The 17,594-nt window shown below is 44.3% G+C and overlaps 1 protein-coding gene across 1 annotated transcript in view; it reads left to right on the top strand.

The window, feature by feature from the left end:
• LOC115476372 (rap guanine nucleotide exchange factor 6-like) overlaps nt 1-17,594 on the top strand; it is a 274,393-nt gene that overhangs the window by 46,355 nt on the left and 210,444 nt on the right. The window contains 2 exon segments of the mRNA XM_030212715.1: nt 14,539-14,609; nt 16,962-17,018. Of these exon segments, the coding sequence (XP_030068575.1) occupies nt 14,539-14,609; nt 16,962-17,018 (128 nt within the window).

Genomic DNA, 17,594 nt, shown 5'->3' with positions numbered 1-17,594 from the left:
GTAGTAGCTGCCTTCCTCAGGTGAGAGGGTATCCGGGTTCACCCGTACCTAGACGACTGGCTCATCAGAGCGGACTCTGCAGTAGAGAGTCATCAAGTAACAGCCAGAGTGGTCAGTACTTCAATCTCTGGGCTGGGTCGTCAATATACCCAAAAGTCACCTGACCCCCTCTCAATCTTTAGAATATTTGGGGGCCCGGTTCGACACAGCCTCGGGATATGTATTTCTACCTGAGAAAAGGTGGTGCAAGCTTTAGAATCAGGTCCGTCTGCTTATGAGGATGCCTCACCTGCGAGCTTGGGACATTGTCCAGCTGTTGGGGTCGATGACGGCCACCTTGGAAGTGGTGCCATGGGCGGGAGCGCACCTGAGGCCTCTGCAGTGCTCCCTGCTTCAATGATGGTTTCCAATTTCTCAGGATTATCAATGCAGACTCACGTGGCTCCCTGCGGCCAACTCAGTATGGAGTTGTGGCTCTCAGACAGCATGCTGCGGTGAGGAATGCCGCTGGCGCTCCCCGATTGGTGCCTGGTGGTAACAGACGCCAGCCTGAAGGGCTGGGGCGCACATTGCCGGGGAAAGCATGCCCAGGGTCCTTGGACACCCGAGGAGTCGGCGTGGTCCATCAACCGCTTGGAGTTGAAAGCGATTTTCCAGGCGCTTCTAGCCTTTCAATTGACCCTGGAAGGACTGGCTGTCAGAGTTCTGTCGGACAACATGACAGCAGTGGCCTACATAAATCGACAAGGCGGCACCCAGTGCAGAGCACTGGCCGCGCAGGCCGAGCAGATTTGCCACTGGGCCGAGCTACATCTGCAGTTTCTGTCAGCAGTTCACATTGCAGGTCAGAGCAACATGCGAGCCGATTATCTAAGCAGGCATCAAATCGACCCAGCGGAGTGGGAACTGACAGTCGAAGTGTTCCTTCAGATCTGTGCCAAATGGGGGACGCCCGTAGCGGATCTTATGGCCTCAAGCACAAATGCCAAAGTCCCGTGCTTTTACAGCAGACGGAGAGATCCTCACTTGGCGGGGTTGGATGCCTTGGCTCAACCCTGGCCTCAGGGCCTCCTGTATGTGTTCCCTCCTGGGCCCTTGATAGGGCAAGTGCTCCTGCGGATTCGGCTACATCAAGGAGAGGTGTGTCTCATTGCCCCGGATTGGCCCAGGCGGCCGTGGTATGTGGACCTCCGACGGATGCTGGTGGAGGCTCCCCTTCCGTTGCCTCTGGTACCGAACCTGTTGTCTCAGGGCCGGTGACCATGGAGGACGCCTGCCGCTTTGGTCTTACGGCATGGCTATTGAGAGGGCGCAATTGAGAGACAAGGGCTTTTCCAACAAAGTCATTTCCACTCTCCTGCAGGCCCGCAAGCGTTCCACTTCCGTGGCTTATGCCAGGATTTGGCACCAGTTTGAGGCTTGGTGTGCTGTCAAAGCAGTTACACCCATGCGGGCTTCTGTCTCGCCGATACTTGACTTTTTGCAGGATGGTTTACAAAAAGGCTTGGCCTACAATTCCCTGCGTGTTCAAGTGGCAGCCTTAGCATGTTTTCGAGGGAAGATCGCTGGCCTCTCTCTGGCTGCTTATCCGGATGTGGCACGGTTTCTTAGAGGGGTGCTTCGACTCCGTCCTCCCGTGCGGGCTCCGTGTCCGGCCTGGATCCTGGGGCTAGTTTTAAAGGCTCTTCATTGTTCGCCCTTCGAGCCGCTAATGCGAGCTTCGGAGAAGGATGTGACCCTAAAGATGGTCTTTTTGGTGGCCATTAAATCGGCGAGATGGGTGTCTGAGTTCCAGGTGCTGTCCTGTAGAGACCCATTTCTGCAATTCTCAGAGTCCGGAGTTATGGTACGTACGGTGCCTTCCTTTTTGCCTAAGGTGGTTTCAGCGTTTCACCTAAACCAGCCTATTTTCCTGCCCTCCTTTTCAAGAGAGGAGTTTCTGGAAGCCTTTGGGCAATTGCACCTCCTAGATGTACGAAGGGCTCTGTTGCAGTATCTACGCATGTCAAATGCTTTCAGGACCTCTGATCACCTTTTTGTTTTGTTATGAGGTCCTCGCAGAGGGTCTCCAGCGTCTAAAGCCACTATAGCCCGTTGGCTCAAGGAAGCTATGTTTTCTGCATACCTGTTATCTGGCCGGCCTCCGCCTGTTGCCTTTAAGGCGCATTCCACAAGAGCGATTTCTTCCTCTTGGGCTGAAACTGGAGCTCTCTCTCTTCAGGAAATTTGCAGTACAGCAACATGGGCTTCTAAGCTTTCATTTGCCCGACATTACAGGCTGGATGTAGCTGCCAGGAGAGACGCGCACTTTGGGGCACAAGTGCTGGTGCGTGGTATGGCTTGTTCCCACCCTATCTAGGGATTGCTTTGATACATCCCACTCGTAATGGATTCATCTGCTTGATGACAAGGAAGGGAAAATTAGGTTCTTACCTTGGTAATTTTCTTTCCTTTAGTCATAGCAGATGAATCTATGAGCCCGTCCTCATTGATGCATTTTGTTCGATGCTGTTCAGTTTTTTCCTGTAGATTTGTTCCCTCATTGGGAGAAGTTGGAAAACAGTCTTCAGGATTTCTGTTCTGTTATAGGAGGTTGAGTTCATCCCTCCTTGGAGTTATTGCTCCTGTTCTGGGGCGTTCATCCGCTGTGAGGAAAGTTCATGTTATGCTACTTTGAGGTGTAACACTACTTTGGAAGCTTCAAATACTGAGAGGCAGATGGCGCTGGCTGGCCACGAGGCACTATGGTTTTTCAGTGCGCTCTATCTCCCCCTGCTGGTAGGTGGACACAACCTACTCGTAATGGATTCATCTGCTATGACTAAAGGAAAGAAAATTACCAAGGTAAGAACCTAATTTTCCCATGCTTATTTATTTGTATTACTTAGATTGTACTTGTTAGATAGCTTGAAAGGAATGCAGATACAGGCATTTGAATATATGTCACATCTGCATACCTGAACAAAATCTGAAATAGGCTTTTATAGACGCGAGAGAAAGGAAGAGCCTTGGAAAGGGTATAATAATTGCTTAAAAAAAGGCACAGCGGTTTGCAATTGTGTGGTTAGAATTGATATTCTCAAGGCAAACGTTTAGTATATAAGATTTACTATATTAAAAAAACAAAACAAAGAAATCCAGGAAAAATTACGGGGGTGGGGGGGATCTCCACTCCAGGGCTGTGCAGGTGGATTACTAGTATTTCTTTTCCTGATTGCCCCAGGGCAGAGATTTTCAACCTTTGTCATCTTACTGCATATACACGGTGCTAAAATTGTAAAGGCATGCCCCTCACACATGGTCCAACATGTTACCTTCTCTTCCTCTCCCACCCCCCACATGGTCCAGCATTTTACATTTGCTTCTTCTCCCACCCCCACAAATGGTCCAGCATTTTACCTTTTCTTCCTCTCCCACCCCCACACATGATCCAGCATTTTACCTTTTCTTCCTCTCCCACCCCCACACATGATCCAGCATTTTACCTTTTCTGCCTCTCCCACCCCCACACATGATCCAGCATTTTACCTTTTCTGCCTCTCCCACCCCCCACATGGTTCAGCATTTTACCTTCTCTTCCTCTCCCACCCCCCACATGGTTCGGCATTTTACATTTTCTTCCTCTCCCACCCCCCCCACCCCACATGGTTCAGCATTTTACATTTTCTTCCTCTCCCAACCCCCCCCACCCCACATGGTTCAGCATTTTACATTTTCTTCCTCTCCCAACCCCCCCCACCCCACATGGTTCAGCATTTTACATTTTCTTCCTCTCCCACCCCCACACATGGTTCGGCATTTTACATTTTCTTCCTCTCCCACCCCCCTACATGGTTCGGCATTTTACATTTTCTTCCTCTCCCACCCTCCCTACATGGTTCAGCATTTTACCTTTTCTTCCTCTCCCCCCCCCCCCCCCACATGGTCCAGCATTATACCTTCTTTTCCTCTCTCACCCCACACATGGTTCGGCATTTTACATTTTCTTCCTCTCCCACCCCCCTACATGGTTCAGCATTTTACCTTTTCTTCCTCTCCCCCCCCCCCCCCACATGGTCCAGCATTATACCTTCTTTTCCTCTCTCACCCCCACACATGGTTCGGCATTTTACATTTTCTTCCTCTCCCACCCCCCCCACATGGTTCGGCATTTTACATTTTCTTCCTCTCCCCCCCACATGATCCAGCATTATACCTTCTTTTCCTTACTCACCCCCACACATGCTTCGGCATTTTACATTTTCTTCCTCTCCCACCCCCCTACATGGTTCAGCATTTTACCTTTTCTTCCTCTCCCCCCCCCCCCCCCACATGGTCCAGCATTATACCTTCTTTTCCTCTCTCACCCCCACACATGGTTCGGCATTTTACATTTTCTTCCTCTCCCACCCCCCCCACATGGTTCGGCATTTTACATTTTCTTCCTCTCCCCCCCACATGATCCAGCATTATACCTTCTTTTCCTTACTCACCCCCACACATGGTTCGGCATTTTACATTTTCTTCCTCTCCCCCCCCCCCACATGGTCCAGCATTATACCTTCTTTTCCTCTCCCACCCCCACACATGGTTCGGCATTTTACATTTTTTTCCTCTCCCCCCCACATGATCCAGCATTATACCTTCTTTTCCTTACTCACCCCCACACATGGTTCGGCATTTTACATTTTCTTCCTCTCCCACCCCCCCTACATGGTTCAGCATTTTACCTTTTCTTCCTCTCCCACCCCCCCTACATGGTTCAGCATTTTACCTTTTCTTCCTCTCCCCCCCCCCCACATGGACCAGCATTATACCTTCTTTTCCTCTCTCACCCCCACATGGTTCGGCATTTTACATTTTCTTCCTCTCCCCCCCCCCCCCCCCCCCACATGGTCCAGCATTATACCTTCTTTTCCTCTCTCACCCCACACATGGTTCGGCATTTTACATTTTCTTCCTCTCCCACCCCCCTACATGGTTCAGCATTTTACCTTTTCTTCCTCTCCCCCCCCCCCCCCCCCCAGATGGTCCAGCATTATACCTTCTTTTCCTCTCTCACCCCCACACATGGTTCGGCATTTTACATTTTCTTCCTCTCCCACCCCCCCCACATGGTTCGGCATTTTACATTTTCTTCCTCTCCCCCCCACATGATCCAGCATTATACCTTCTTTTCCTTACTCACCCCCACACATGGTTCGGCATTTTACATTTTCTTCCTCTCCCACCCCCACACATGGTCCAGCATTATACCTTCTTTTCCTCTCCCACCCCCACACATGGTTTGGCATTTTACATTTTCTTCCTCTCCCCCCCCCCCCCCACATGGTCCAGCATTATACCTTCTTTTCCTCTCCCACCCCCACACATGGTTCGGCATTTTACATTTTTTTCCTCTCCCCCCCACATGATCCAGCATTATACCTTCTTTTCCTTACTCACCCCCACACATGGTTCGGCATTTTACATTTTCTTCCTCTCCCACCCCCCCCTACATGGTTCAGCATTTTACCTTTTCTTCCTCTCCCCCCCCCCCACATGGTCCAGCATTATACCTTCCTCTCTCACCCCCACACATGATTCAGCATTTTACATTTTCTTCCTCTCCCACCCCCCTACATGGTTCAGCATTTTACCTTTTCTTCCTCTCCCACCCCCCCTACATGGTTCAGCATTTTACCTTTTCTTCCTCTCCCCCCCCCCCCCCCACATGGACCAGCATTATACCTTCTTTTCCTCTCTCACCCCCACATGGTTCGGCATTTTACATTTTCTTCCTCTCCCACCCCCACACATGGTTCGGCATTTTACATTTTCTTCCTCTCCCCCCCCCCCACATGGTCCAGCATTATACCTTCTTTTCCTCTCTTACCCCCACACACAGTCTAGCATTTTACCTTCTCCTCCCCACCCCCACGTATGGTCCAGCATCTCCCCCTCTTGACACTCCCCCGCAGTGTACGTTTTAAATTTTCTTGTCTCTAGCGATCAGCAAGCAGCAATTCATAGAGCCTGCTTGCGCCAACCCTTGGATCCTTCTCTTTGATGCTTCCCGTCCATGCAGAAGCAGGAAATTACATCAGAGAGAAGGCTGTATGAATTGCTACTTGCTGCCACCAACCACTCGAGACAAGAAAACGTACTCTGTTCCGGCACAAATTAAGGTGGCCCAACTCCAGCACACCTGGGGAGCAGCCTCTGTATTCTGGTTGAAAACTGCTGCCCCAGGGAGTAGAGGGAGAGGAAAGAAGTGGAGAACCATGAAAGGGCAGGGAGTGTTCTGTTCACACAACGCTTTTCCATGGATCAGTAAACAGCCAGAAGTTAACATCAAAGGGAAGACTCACTTTCTCAATTTCCAACTGTCTATTGCAGATAACTTTAGGCATGCATATAGTTGAAAACAAATAATTCTGCCCAGGCAGGATGAGTCCTTAAAGCTGAATGTTGACCAATTGGATGACAGACTACTAGACTAAAGAAGTAGATGTTTAAGTGACTGGGGAATGGTTTCTAAATTTTTGCAGATGTGAAAAAGGGGATGTTGCTTGACTGGACAGGTGCAGAGTTCAGTGCAGGAAGGATATTGGGTCTTGTAAGAAAAATATTGACCTCTTTACAGAGGATGTTGGTCACATTGTGGTGAAAAAGAAGATGTTTCCTCCCCCCCCCCCCCCCCCCCCACCAGAGGAGAGCTGTGGACAGTTTGCTCTTGAGCTCAAAATGGAGAATTCTGCTTTTCAGAGAGGGGTGCAGACTATACCCATAAGATTAGGGGGCTAAGGAAATGACTGGCAGGACCAAAGTATTGGACTTGGGGAGATGAAACCAGAACCTGTCAGGTTTCTCAGTGATTGGAGGAAATGGGTCACACGCCATGAAAACAAAGATTAGAAGTCTTATCAGGAAGCTGATGCTAGCTTGAATTGTATAATACAAATACAGTAAATATAAATGTACACATGCAACTGTGGAGGCAGAACAGGGATGATGCGGTGATTCTGCAACATGGAGCAAACAGGGAAGAGGAGAAGGGGGCTGAAGGACAGGAGAGGGAGAGATGGCTGTTTGTCAGTTTAGTGTAGGAATGAGGCAAAAACCAGACCACAGAGTGGTGAGGGAAGAGAGGAATGGAGAGATAGCGGAAGGGTGTGTAAAAGATGGAAGAGGAATATTTCTTCTTCTCCATTGGTCTCTTCTTTGCTCTCTCCCCACATTTCATTATTTATTCCTGACTGCATTATATAAAACCTTAAGACTTCGGAAAGGCAAACCCGGCAGAACCGACATAAACATCTAATAATGAAACACAACAATTAAACTAAGAAATGGACAACACTCAATCCCTTTCCACATGATCTAATTTTTGCAACTGCATGGGACAATCCACACCAATTCTAATTAATTGTACTTCTACTCGTCCACCGGAGTCTGTATTCACCTCTCCGGAACTTTGTAAGCCACAATGAGCCTACTAATATGCGGGATACAAAAGTAACAAATAAAATAAATATATACTGATAATTATGTGGTCTGACTTACATGATAAAACATTTTCCCTTTACAGTGACACTTTACCCCTTCCTGTAGTACACCTGGGGCGCTGTTTACTAAGCAGCGTTATAGGCGCGTTAACGTTTTTCACATGCGTTAACCATGTACGTGCCTACAGTATTCCTATAGGCACCTACATGGTTAGCGCGTACACAAAGTGTAGGCGCACTAAAAACACTAACACGTCTTAGTAAACAATGCCCCTGGATTGTAACACACATGCAGTTCACTCAAAGTTTCTTCAGCAAGCTCTTTATAAACAAGTTTTGTTGGCTTGTATCTTAATGTAGAGTGGACACTTTAGGCTTCTACATTAAGGCTAATGTTTTTTTGGTCCATATGTGTAATGTATTGGACCTGAAACTGAGGATATCAAGCGGAGTGACACTGATCTTCTTTGTGTCTTCTGGTGAGTCAGAAATTCATCATAAAGAGATCATTCATAAGTTGCTCTGGGTGGAGGAGCAGGGTAGGATTGATGGATGACTTGAGGAAGGGTGGAGACAATGCTGGAAGAAGGGGGGAGACCCTGGAGATCATCAACCAAAGCAGCTGACCAAAGTAATCATGGAAATTCATTTTTAAAGCACTTTTATGCATATGTTATATTGCTTTATTTCTTTTAAGCTACGTTTTAGGGTCATCTGTTAACTCCGCACATAATTCTTTGCTTTCCTGGCTTGAAAGCATCCATTGATTAGAGAATAAATACATAATTGGTTTACTCCATATTTTGCATGTCCAGTTTGTGACAGATTAAAATTTATTTTTAATTTTCCTTTCCCATGTTAGCATTGTTTTGGATAGCACGCTCTGAGAAAATTTCTACAGTGATCACGTTTAATTCTGTTAGAAATACCTAGTTCAGGGATATATAGTCCTAGTCCTCAAAGGAACATAAACTGGTCTATTTTTCAGGTTATCCACAATTAATATTCACTAGGCATATTTGTATAAGCTAGACTTGAAAACCCATAGCTTGCATACTTTGATGACCTCGAAAACCAAATCTGTTTGTGGCCTGCACACTGACATTTGTGGGCAGACATCCGTCACCCTTGGTAAACAGGTCATTGGTGCCTTCTTGAGTAACTTCAGCAGCAGAGGGTGAAGGTTTTTATAATTTGAACAGTAGGTGGGCCCACAGGTCGGCCAACAAAGGCTATGAATATGAGCTGTTTGCGATGATGTCCAAGTCACCGGTACTCCCTTCTCTACTTATGTTTCTACAGTTTATCATTTATTAAAACTTGCTAAAACAGCCTTTTCACAAAATGAAAATCAAAGCAGGTTACAGTATGAAACAAAAGCATAGTAAACAGTATATCAAACAGAGTTCTCATTCATAAAATCTAAAATCCATTCTACAGCAGGAAGCAGATATTCAAACTAACTAAACATTTTCATGCAGCAGGCCCTGAAAAGCCAAAGTGAAAAAAATGTCTTAAGCCTAATCTTAAATTGAGCAAGTGAGGTCTCGAATCAAAGGAAAATAAGCAACTCGTTCCAAAAGAATGGAGCAGTAAAAATAAAAGGCACTTCGTCTAGAGGACTCCCAATAGACCTTTGACATGCTAGGTAAGACCAATCCATGGTCGTTAAAAGATCGAAGATTATGCACAGGAATGTAGGTAATAGTTATGGCAGCAAGATAGTCTGGTACACCTGTATGAACAGATTTGAACTTTAAAACCAAGACCTTAAATTTCACTCAAAATTCAGTGGGCAGCCAATGAAGTTCAATGAGCAAAGGAGACACTTGCTCATAATGCCTGGCATGACATAGGATCTGTGCTGCAGTGTTTTGTAAGATCTGTAAACATTTTAATTCTGATTTAACCCCACCCCATTGTAGACTAAAGTGATCTAATCAAGAGCCAACAAAGACCCCTACTGAAAATGCTGCTTTTCTTTTCAGGACTTCTGTGCGTTCTGGATGTACCCCCCCCCTCCCCCGGCAGATGATTTTTTGAGAGATTTCTGTCTCCAGACCTGGGACTACTGATCTCGGATAGATATAAGTTGATCTACAACTTTTGCCAGAGTTCGTAGATGGGATCCTACACCTTTGTTTTTAGTGATAGAGGACAGACTCTGTTCCTGCTTGCATTAAGTTGGGTTCCCTGACTCCCCACCGGAGATTGAGCTGAATGAGCTAAGGGAAAGGTTGAGAACTTCAGGTGAAAGAACAGGATTTATAGGTTTTCACTGGGTGTATTTAATCTGAGTGAAAGTTTATATAGATTGGGCAGTCTGTGTCAGCTTTAAGAGATGAGTCACAAAGCAAATCCTCCCAGGTTATAAAAAAAAAAATGGTTCTGAGAAAAGGCATCCGTCATAGCAATTTAAAGGCACTGGGTGTTTGCCTGAACAAGTTTTTTTTCTTGTTGTTGTTGATGCAAATATATCCTACAGTTAAACTAGAAAAAAAATCACTAGTTCTTTTATAGACTCTGTTGTACATAATTCCCACAGCTAAATGTTTACATATATCTACAAATATGACAGTTTCACCTTCTGATTGGGTCAGTCTACAAAAATAAGCATCAAACAAGTACTAAACAATGCTTTTTCACTAAGATAACTTTATTCAGTTGTGATGAGTTTTCGATTAGGTGCCACTGATATAATGAAGAGCATAAAACTCTCAAAAGCCCCTCACAAATGGATTAGTTCAGTGAAAGAAAGCTACCACACTGAACATGACCTTAAATTTCTCTGTCACCTTTTAGAATATCACATATCATCTGTGGATTAATTATTCAAAATATGCTGGCACTAGGGAAAGAAAAATCCTAGGTAGCCAGACCTAGAGCCTTACCAAAGAGTGTTGCTCAAATACACTTTAATGTTGTCCTCAGTAAATAAGTTCCAGTCGGGGCTACATTTACATCCAAACTATATGATGGGTATTAATAACACTACCTCGTTTCTAAAGCAGATACATTTGCTTCCAGGTCCAATACTGCAAAACCTCTCTCCTGTAGCTTTGTTGTGGCAATTCTCGGGCCTGGGGTCACAGGTCAGTAGACCTTCTGGGACCTGGTGCTCCCTGCCCAGGGGTCTACAGACATCACCTTTTACTGCAGTCCACATCTCTGATAGTACACAGCACAGCCTCTGAGCAACCCATGATGGTACATGGCACTACCAGTCTGGCCAAACCTTCTAGTTTTACTACATTTTACAGCTGTCAGGTTTCCAGATGTGTGTGGTCAAGGAGCTTTTTCTAGATGCAACTACAGGTATATTTTCCACACCATTCACAAACTTTTCAAAACATGTCAGCGTGGTGTGTTCTTAATAGTTTCAGTCCATCCACATCTAAAGCCACATGCATTAAACTTTCAAGTTCGGAACAGATTGTGATCTGTATGAATTCTGTGTGGCTGTTGAGTGGTGTGTAGATTTCTGGGTTATCAGCCCATCTGTTTTGCATTGTAGAACTGAATTGGTCTAGTGTTTTCTGCCGTTGTTATAGGATCAACTGTAAATTATATGTGTGTTTCGTCCTGCTAGTTCCTTTTGTAGAGTGAATCATAATCACAATTGTATTATGTTTCCTTACAAATATCGATGCATGGGAAAAAAACTTTTATTTTAGAAAAATATTTTAATAAGGTGCTATAAACTTTTTATGTTTAGCTTTGCTTCTACAATGTTTGTTAGAAAATAAAATATAAATACTTTTTTGGAAGAAAGACGGAAGAGGGAGAGATATGATAGACACATTTAAATTCCTATGTAGCGTAAATGCGCAGGAGACAAGTCTCAGTTGAAAGAAAGCTCTGGAATGAGGGGGCAGGTGAAATTTAATGTGGACAAATGCAAAGTGATGCACATTGGGAAAAATAATCCAAATTATAGTTACCTGATGCTGTGGTACACCTTAGCAGTCGACAGTCAAGAAAAAATTCTAGGTGTCGTCATAGACAATATGCTGAACTCTTCCCAATGTGCAGCGGCTGCCAAAAAAACAAACAGGATGCTAGGAATTATTAGGAAAGGGTTGATAAATAAGACTAAGAATATTATTATGCCTCTGTATCTCTCCACGGTGTGACTTCACCTTAAGTATGGTCGCCGTATCTCAAAAAAGATATAGCAGAATTAGAAAAGGTTCAAAGAAGAGCGACCAAAATGATAAAGGGGATGGAGCTGCTCCTGTATGAGGAAAGGCTAAAGGGGGCTTTTCATCTTTGACAAGAGATGGCTGAGGGGGGATATGACTGAGATCTACAAAATCCTGAGTGATATAGAAAGAGTAGAAGTGAAAAATATTTTTCACTCTTTCAAAAAGTACAAAGACCAGGGGACAGTCAATGAAACTACATAGAAATACATGTGGAAATATGTTTCACTCAAAGAATAGTTAAGCTCTGAAACTTGCTGGCAGAAGATGTAGTAACAGTGGTTAACATATCTGGGTTTAGAAAAAGTTTGGACGAGTTCCTGGAGGAAAGTCTATAGTGTGTTGTTGAGATGGACATGGGAAGCCACTGATTGCCATGGAATTTTATCTGGGTTTCTGTCAGATACCTGTGACCTGGATTTGCTACTGCTGGAAACAGGATACTGGGCTAGATATACCATTGGCCTTACCCAGTATGGCTATTCTTATGAAGGTGAAAGTGGATAGGCTCAGAAGTATCCTGAGGAAGTACTTCACGGATAGGGTGGTGAATTCGTGAGATGGCCTCCCGGTGGAAATGGTGGAGAGAAAACCAATATTTGAATTAAAAAGTGCTTGAGACAAGTACATAGGATCTGTAAGGGGAGTGATAGGGAGAGTAGATGGCATGGATAGGCAGAATGGATAGGCTATATATGGTCTTTATATGCCTTCATTTTCTCTGTGGGGTTTATTATTACACACATTCCAGTTATCTTGAAAACTGGACGTGTAGGTTGCAGGGAGAACCTCTAAGAACCAGGCTGAGAACTACAGGTGCCCATATTATGCCTTGAAAAGTACCATTCGACTCCCACCTGTTGCATCAAATCCAGGCTCCCTCACCTGGTGGTGTGAAGCTTTACCCATTCTTTAGGGGTCTTTTACTAAGAAATCAAAAGTAAAATCAACCATAGCTTCCAAATAATGAATTCATGGGCGGATGCATTCCAATTGAAACTGAATGCAGAAAAGACTCAATGCCTTATCCTTTCATCGCAATACAATAGATCCAATTATACCAACATAAACATACCAAATCACACTCTTCCTGTTGCAAACACCCTGAAACTCCTGGGAATCACAATTGACTGCAACCTTACTTTAGATAGTCATGTGAAAAATGTAACAAAGAAGATGTTCCATGCAATGTGGCAGCTAAAAAGAATGAAACCTTTCTTCCCAAGGGAAGTATTCCGTAAATTGGTGCAATCACTTGTATTGAGTAGTGTAAAAAAGTGGGAGAGCGACCAAGGATACCAGAAACTGGAGGATGTTCGTTAGTAAAACAACTTTATTAATAATTTGTATTGAGTCATTTGGACTATTGCAACTCCATCTATGCCGGATGTGAAACCCAAGTTATTAAGAGAATCCAGACAGCCCAAAACACTGCAGCCAGACTCATATTTGGAAAAGCGAAATATGAAAGCGCCAGTCCCCTTAGAAAAAAATTACACTGGCTCCCACTAACAGACCGAATTACATTCAAAATCTGCACACTGGCTCATAAAATCATCCACGGAGAGGCCCTGATTTATATGTCAGACCGTATAGATCTACCAGCAAGAAACACAAAATGTGCCTCACGTACTTTTCTAAACCTCCATTACCCTAACTGTAAGGGACTTAAATACAAATCATTATATGCATCCAGCTTCTCCTACATCTGCGCGCAACTTTGGATGCACTGCCGAATGCCTTAAAAACAACACACGATCTGACAGCCTTCCGGAGGTCACTGAAAACCAACTTATTCAACGAGACTCATAATAAGAATCCTTCATAAAAGACTCACAACCATATCTGTATTAGAACCAATCAACATTGAACTCCTTTATTTGGTTATTATTTAACGCTATACTTTATCCTACATTTTGCATACCTGATATGTATTAGCTATTTCTCTACCTCTAATTTTCTTGATATTTCTTGTACCTTTAATTGTAACAATACTCTGTTCCTCTCATTCCGTTAATGACAATTGTCATTGCGGCATAATGTAAGCCACATTAAGCCTGCAAAGAGGTGGGAAAATGTGGGATACAAATGCAGCAAAAATAAATAAAATAAGCTGTGTTAGAACATGGGAGTAGTGTGTTTTAACGCAGGACTTTCCCACACGCTAAGCTAATGCAGCAATATTGTAGGCGTTTTTCAAAATTTTTTTTCAGGTCGTGCGTTAATTTTCACATTATCATGTGTTAACTGAAAAAAAGATAGTGCCTTTGTTTTTAGGAGGTGATAAGTGGTTCTGGATTAAGTTTGCATTATGCAGTTAGTGTGTGCTAATAAGAACAGTGTTGCCATACTGGAACAGATTTATTTTTATTTTTGTTACATTTGTACCCCGCGCTTTTTCCCACTCATGGCAGGCTCAATGCGGCAGGCAATGGAGGGTTAAGTGACTTGCCCAGAGTCACAAGGAGCTGCCTGTGCCGGGAATTGAACTCAGTTCCTCAGTTTCCCAGGACCAAAGTCCACCACCCTAACCATTAGGCCACTCCAGATCAAAGGTCCATCAAGCCCAGTATCCTGTTTCCAACAGTAGCCAATCCAGGTCACAAGAATCCTGCCCATGATACGCCCCCAGTAAAAAAAAAAATATATATATTAAAAAGTAGCTAAAATGTGAGTTAACGTGCGCTGACAGGCAAACTTAAGCCTTTTTTTCTTGCGTGAAGTGTGTATTAGCGCTTAATGCAGTTTAGAAAAAAGGCTTCTAAATCTTCAGCAGATCAGGTTGTCTCTCAAGTTTTCTGTGTGTCAGGGCAAATAGGAAGCATTTCAATATTTTGTTCATAAATTATATATATTTTTTTTCTTTGCAGGATTTACATACTATTTACTGCCATCTTCATGGGATGGACATCTTGTCCCATCTCAGGGAGCATCAGCTAAGGTAGGAGCATTGAAGAATGGGTTTAACAGCTGTTGATGTTTATGGCTTATTTTACAATGAAAGTTTATTTAAGAACTCATGTTCCAGGCTTCAAACCAATATGAGACTCCTCTGACTATATATTTAACTTTATTAATGTGGTGTAAGAATAATAGTCTGTGGTAGTAATTTGATAATATAGAAAAAGCAAGGTGAGGTGAAGGCTGGAACTGTACTACATATCAGATGTTAATATATAGCAAAAATATATAGCAAAATTGAATTAGGGGAGCATTTGCAGAAATTTGACCTTGATTCATTTTTTTTTAAATGGTGAAGGCTGTAAGGGATATGATGAAGCCTGGTCTGATTCCTATCTAAGGGGCGCTTTTACTAAGCTGCGCTAAGCACTAACGTGTGCTTACCAAAAGGGGCGTAGCTAGGTGGGGGCATCGGCCCCCTCAGATTTAGCCTTGACTCCCCTCTAATTTTTACCCCCCCTCCCCCCGCCGACCCTCCTTTGCCACTTTCGACCCTCCCTCACCGCCGCCAGGTACCTTTGTTGGCGGGGGTCCCCAACCTCCACCAGCTGAAGTCATCTTTAGGTCCGGTCTCCGGCACGTTCGCTGATCTGTGTCTGTGAATTCTGAGATTCCTGACGTCCTGCATGTGTGCATGCAGGATGTCAGGAGTCAGGACTCACAGAAACAGATTAACAAACACACTGGAGACCGGAGCTGAAGAAGATTTCATCTGGCGGGGGTTGGGGCCCCCGCCAGCAAAGGTACCTGGCGGCAGCAGCGGGGGGGGGGGGGGGTGTCAAAAGTGGCGGGTGGGGGGTCGGCGGCGGGCTAAACTGTGCCCCCCTACTTTGGGCTCTGGACCCCCCCCTCCCGCCGAGGTCTGGCTACGCCCCTGCTTTACCACAGGGTAAAAAGCACTACTGTGAGGCATGCTTAGGCGTCCCGCAGTAGTTTTGGGACTGGCGTGCATTTCTCATGTGCTAAAAAAATACTTTTTAGTGGAGGAGAGTAGGCATGTCTGGTGCTAATTGGTTAGTTCAGCTACATTGGTGCACTCCAACCGAGTAGCGTGGGAGCCCTTACCGCCTGGAAAATAGGTGTCGGTAAGGGCTCATGCGCTAATAGGGAAATTAGCGCATGGCCATTAATGGAAGAAATATGAAATGAGACCATTTTGCAGCCATGCCAAAAGTGGCCACAGCGCACAAGAAAGCCCCTGTGCTCATGGGCAGCCCTGGCCATTAGGTCACCTGAGGCGGGGCTTCGGGCGGCACTCTTCAGGGAGTGGCATCTCTCCACTCTTCAGGGAGCGGCATCTCCTTCCTTTCTCCACCCTGTTCTCGGCGTTTACCTGTTTCATCACATTCCAAACCCGGCAGCAGCAGCGATTCCCAAACGCTACCCTGCTGCCAGCACCTGCCTCTTCCCTTTACTGCGGCGGCCTCTCTGATGTAACTTCCTGTTTCATCAGTGGCTCAGGCAGCTGCAGTAAAGGGAAGAGGCTGGTGCCGTCTTCTGGGCAGCATATGGAAATTGCCACAGCTGCTGGATTTGGAATGTGATGGAATAGGTGTGGGCTGGAGGTAGGAAGGGAGGCAGCATCTCTGCCTCGGGAGGGGGAGGCATATCAGCTTGGGGTGGGGAGCAGCATCTTCGCTCCGCCTCATGATTGAGCTGTTGTATGATGAGGGGCTTTATTCCCGAGCATTGTGAACATTAACACCTGCAGCATTCCCAACTGACCCAAGGAGCAGAATATCTGAACCGGGAGTCAGCTTCTGCTTTGCATGGTAGTGTGAAGTACTGTCACTGAGCCAGGTGCACAGTGCGGTCTATAATAAACATCTCTCCGTGATATACAAATCTGGGTTGAATAATTATGGCTGAATCTTGCACTTGGATAACTTTTTTTGTGGCAAAAGTGGAGTTAATTCCTGTGCTCAGGATAGTCTGGATCTGTTGCTTTCACACACATTCTCTTGCTCCTATGACTTTGAGAAAATAGTCATCATATTTCCAACTGTAATGAATTAGTAGTTTTATATCTTTGTAAAATTAAAACTAATTCATATTCAATTTCTAGCATGCTGTATTATCATGGGCAATTGCATTTTATGGAAGCAACTTCAAACTTTATTGCATGTTTTTGCTGATACAATGAGAAAAAATGTCATTTATGATTAATTTTTTGAGACCCTAATTTATATCTGAAATGGGCAGAACAGATTTTCATTTGATTAGCAAATAATTTTTATTTGAAAATGAATAGATTGTGCATGCTTTTTTTTTTAAATTGCTTTCATAGAAACATGTAGTTTCTGATGTGAGTAAATCTGTTTATTTCTTGCAGATTGATGTCTACAACAGCACGGTATGAAAGATACAGCGGCAATCAAGTTCTGTTTTAGTAAGCATCTGTACAGTATTAATGAAATCCATAATGAGGAAAAACGTTATTAAAAAAAAAAAAAAGAAAAAGACATTTAAAGATTATGAAATATCCCAAATCAGCTCCAGAAAGGAAGAGGCTGAAATTTTTCTTTTTGGTTCCTCCAGGCTCCAGCAAAGGCAGAATTGCTTCTTTCTTCCCCTCACACAAACACCAAGAAATGCATCAGCTTAAGGACTGGCTGCACATAAATGGAAATCATAGGCTCTTATGCAAAGCTTGCAGAATGAAAATATCTTATTTCCCTATTGCCAGAGTAGCCTAGTTACTGATCTGCTAAAGTGATGTTCTTCTAATGCATACACAAAACAACGTACACGGTTTCCTGACTCTAAAGAATAATGGATGATTATTGTGATTATTGTTCCATATCTCAATATACTTTGCAATTTCTGGATTCGTAGCGAACAACATGCTTAAGAACAGTTTTGTGTGTTTTTCAAAGGAAAACTTTAAAACATTTAAAACGTTTACCAGCTAGATCACTGCTGTAATGTTTTTCATTCTGTGTATGAAAATTTGGGATATTTTTCA

This window comes from Microcaecilia unicolor, chromosome 8, assembly GCF_901765095.1.
Source record: "Microcaecilia unicolor chromosome 8, aMicUni1.1, whole genome shotgun sequence".
NCBI classification, from domain to species: Eukaryota; Metazoa; Chordata; class Amphibia; order Gymnophiona; family Siphonopidae; genus Microcaecilia; species Microcaecilia unicolor.
Note: the sequence above shows the minus strand (reverse complement) of the source record. Positions and strands in the feature narration are given on the sequence as shown.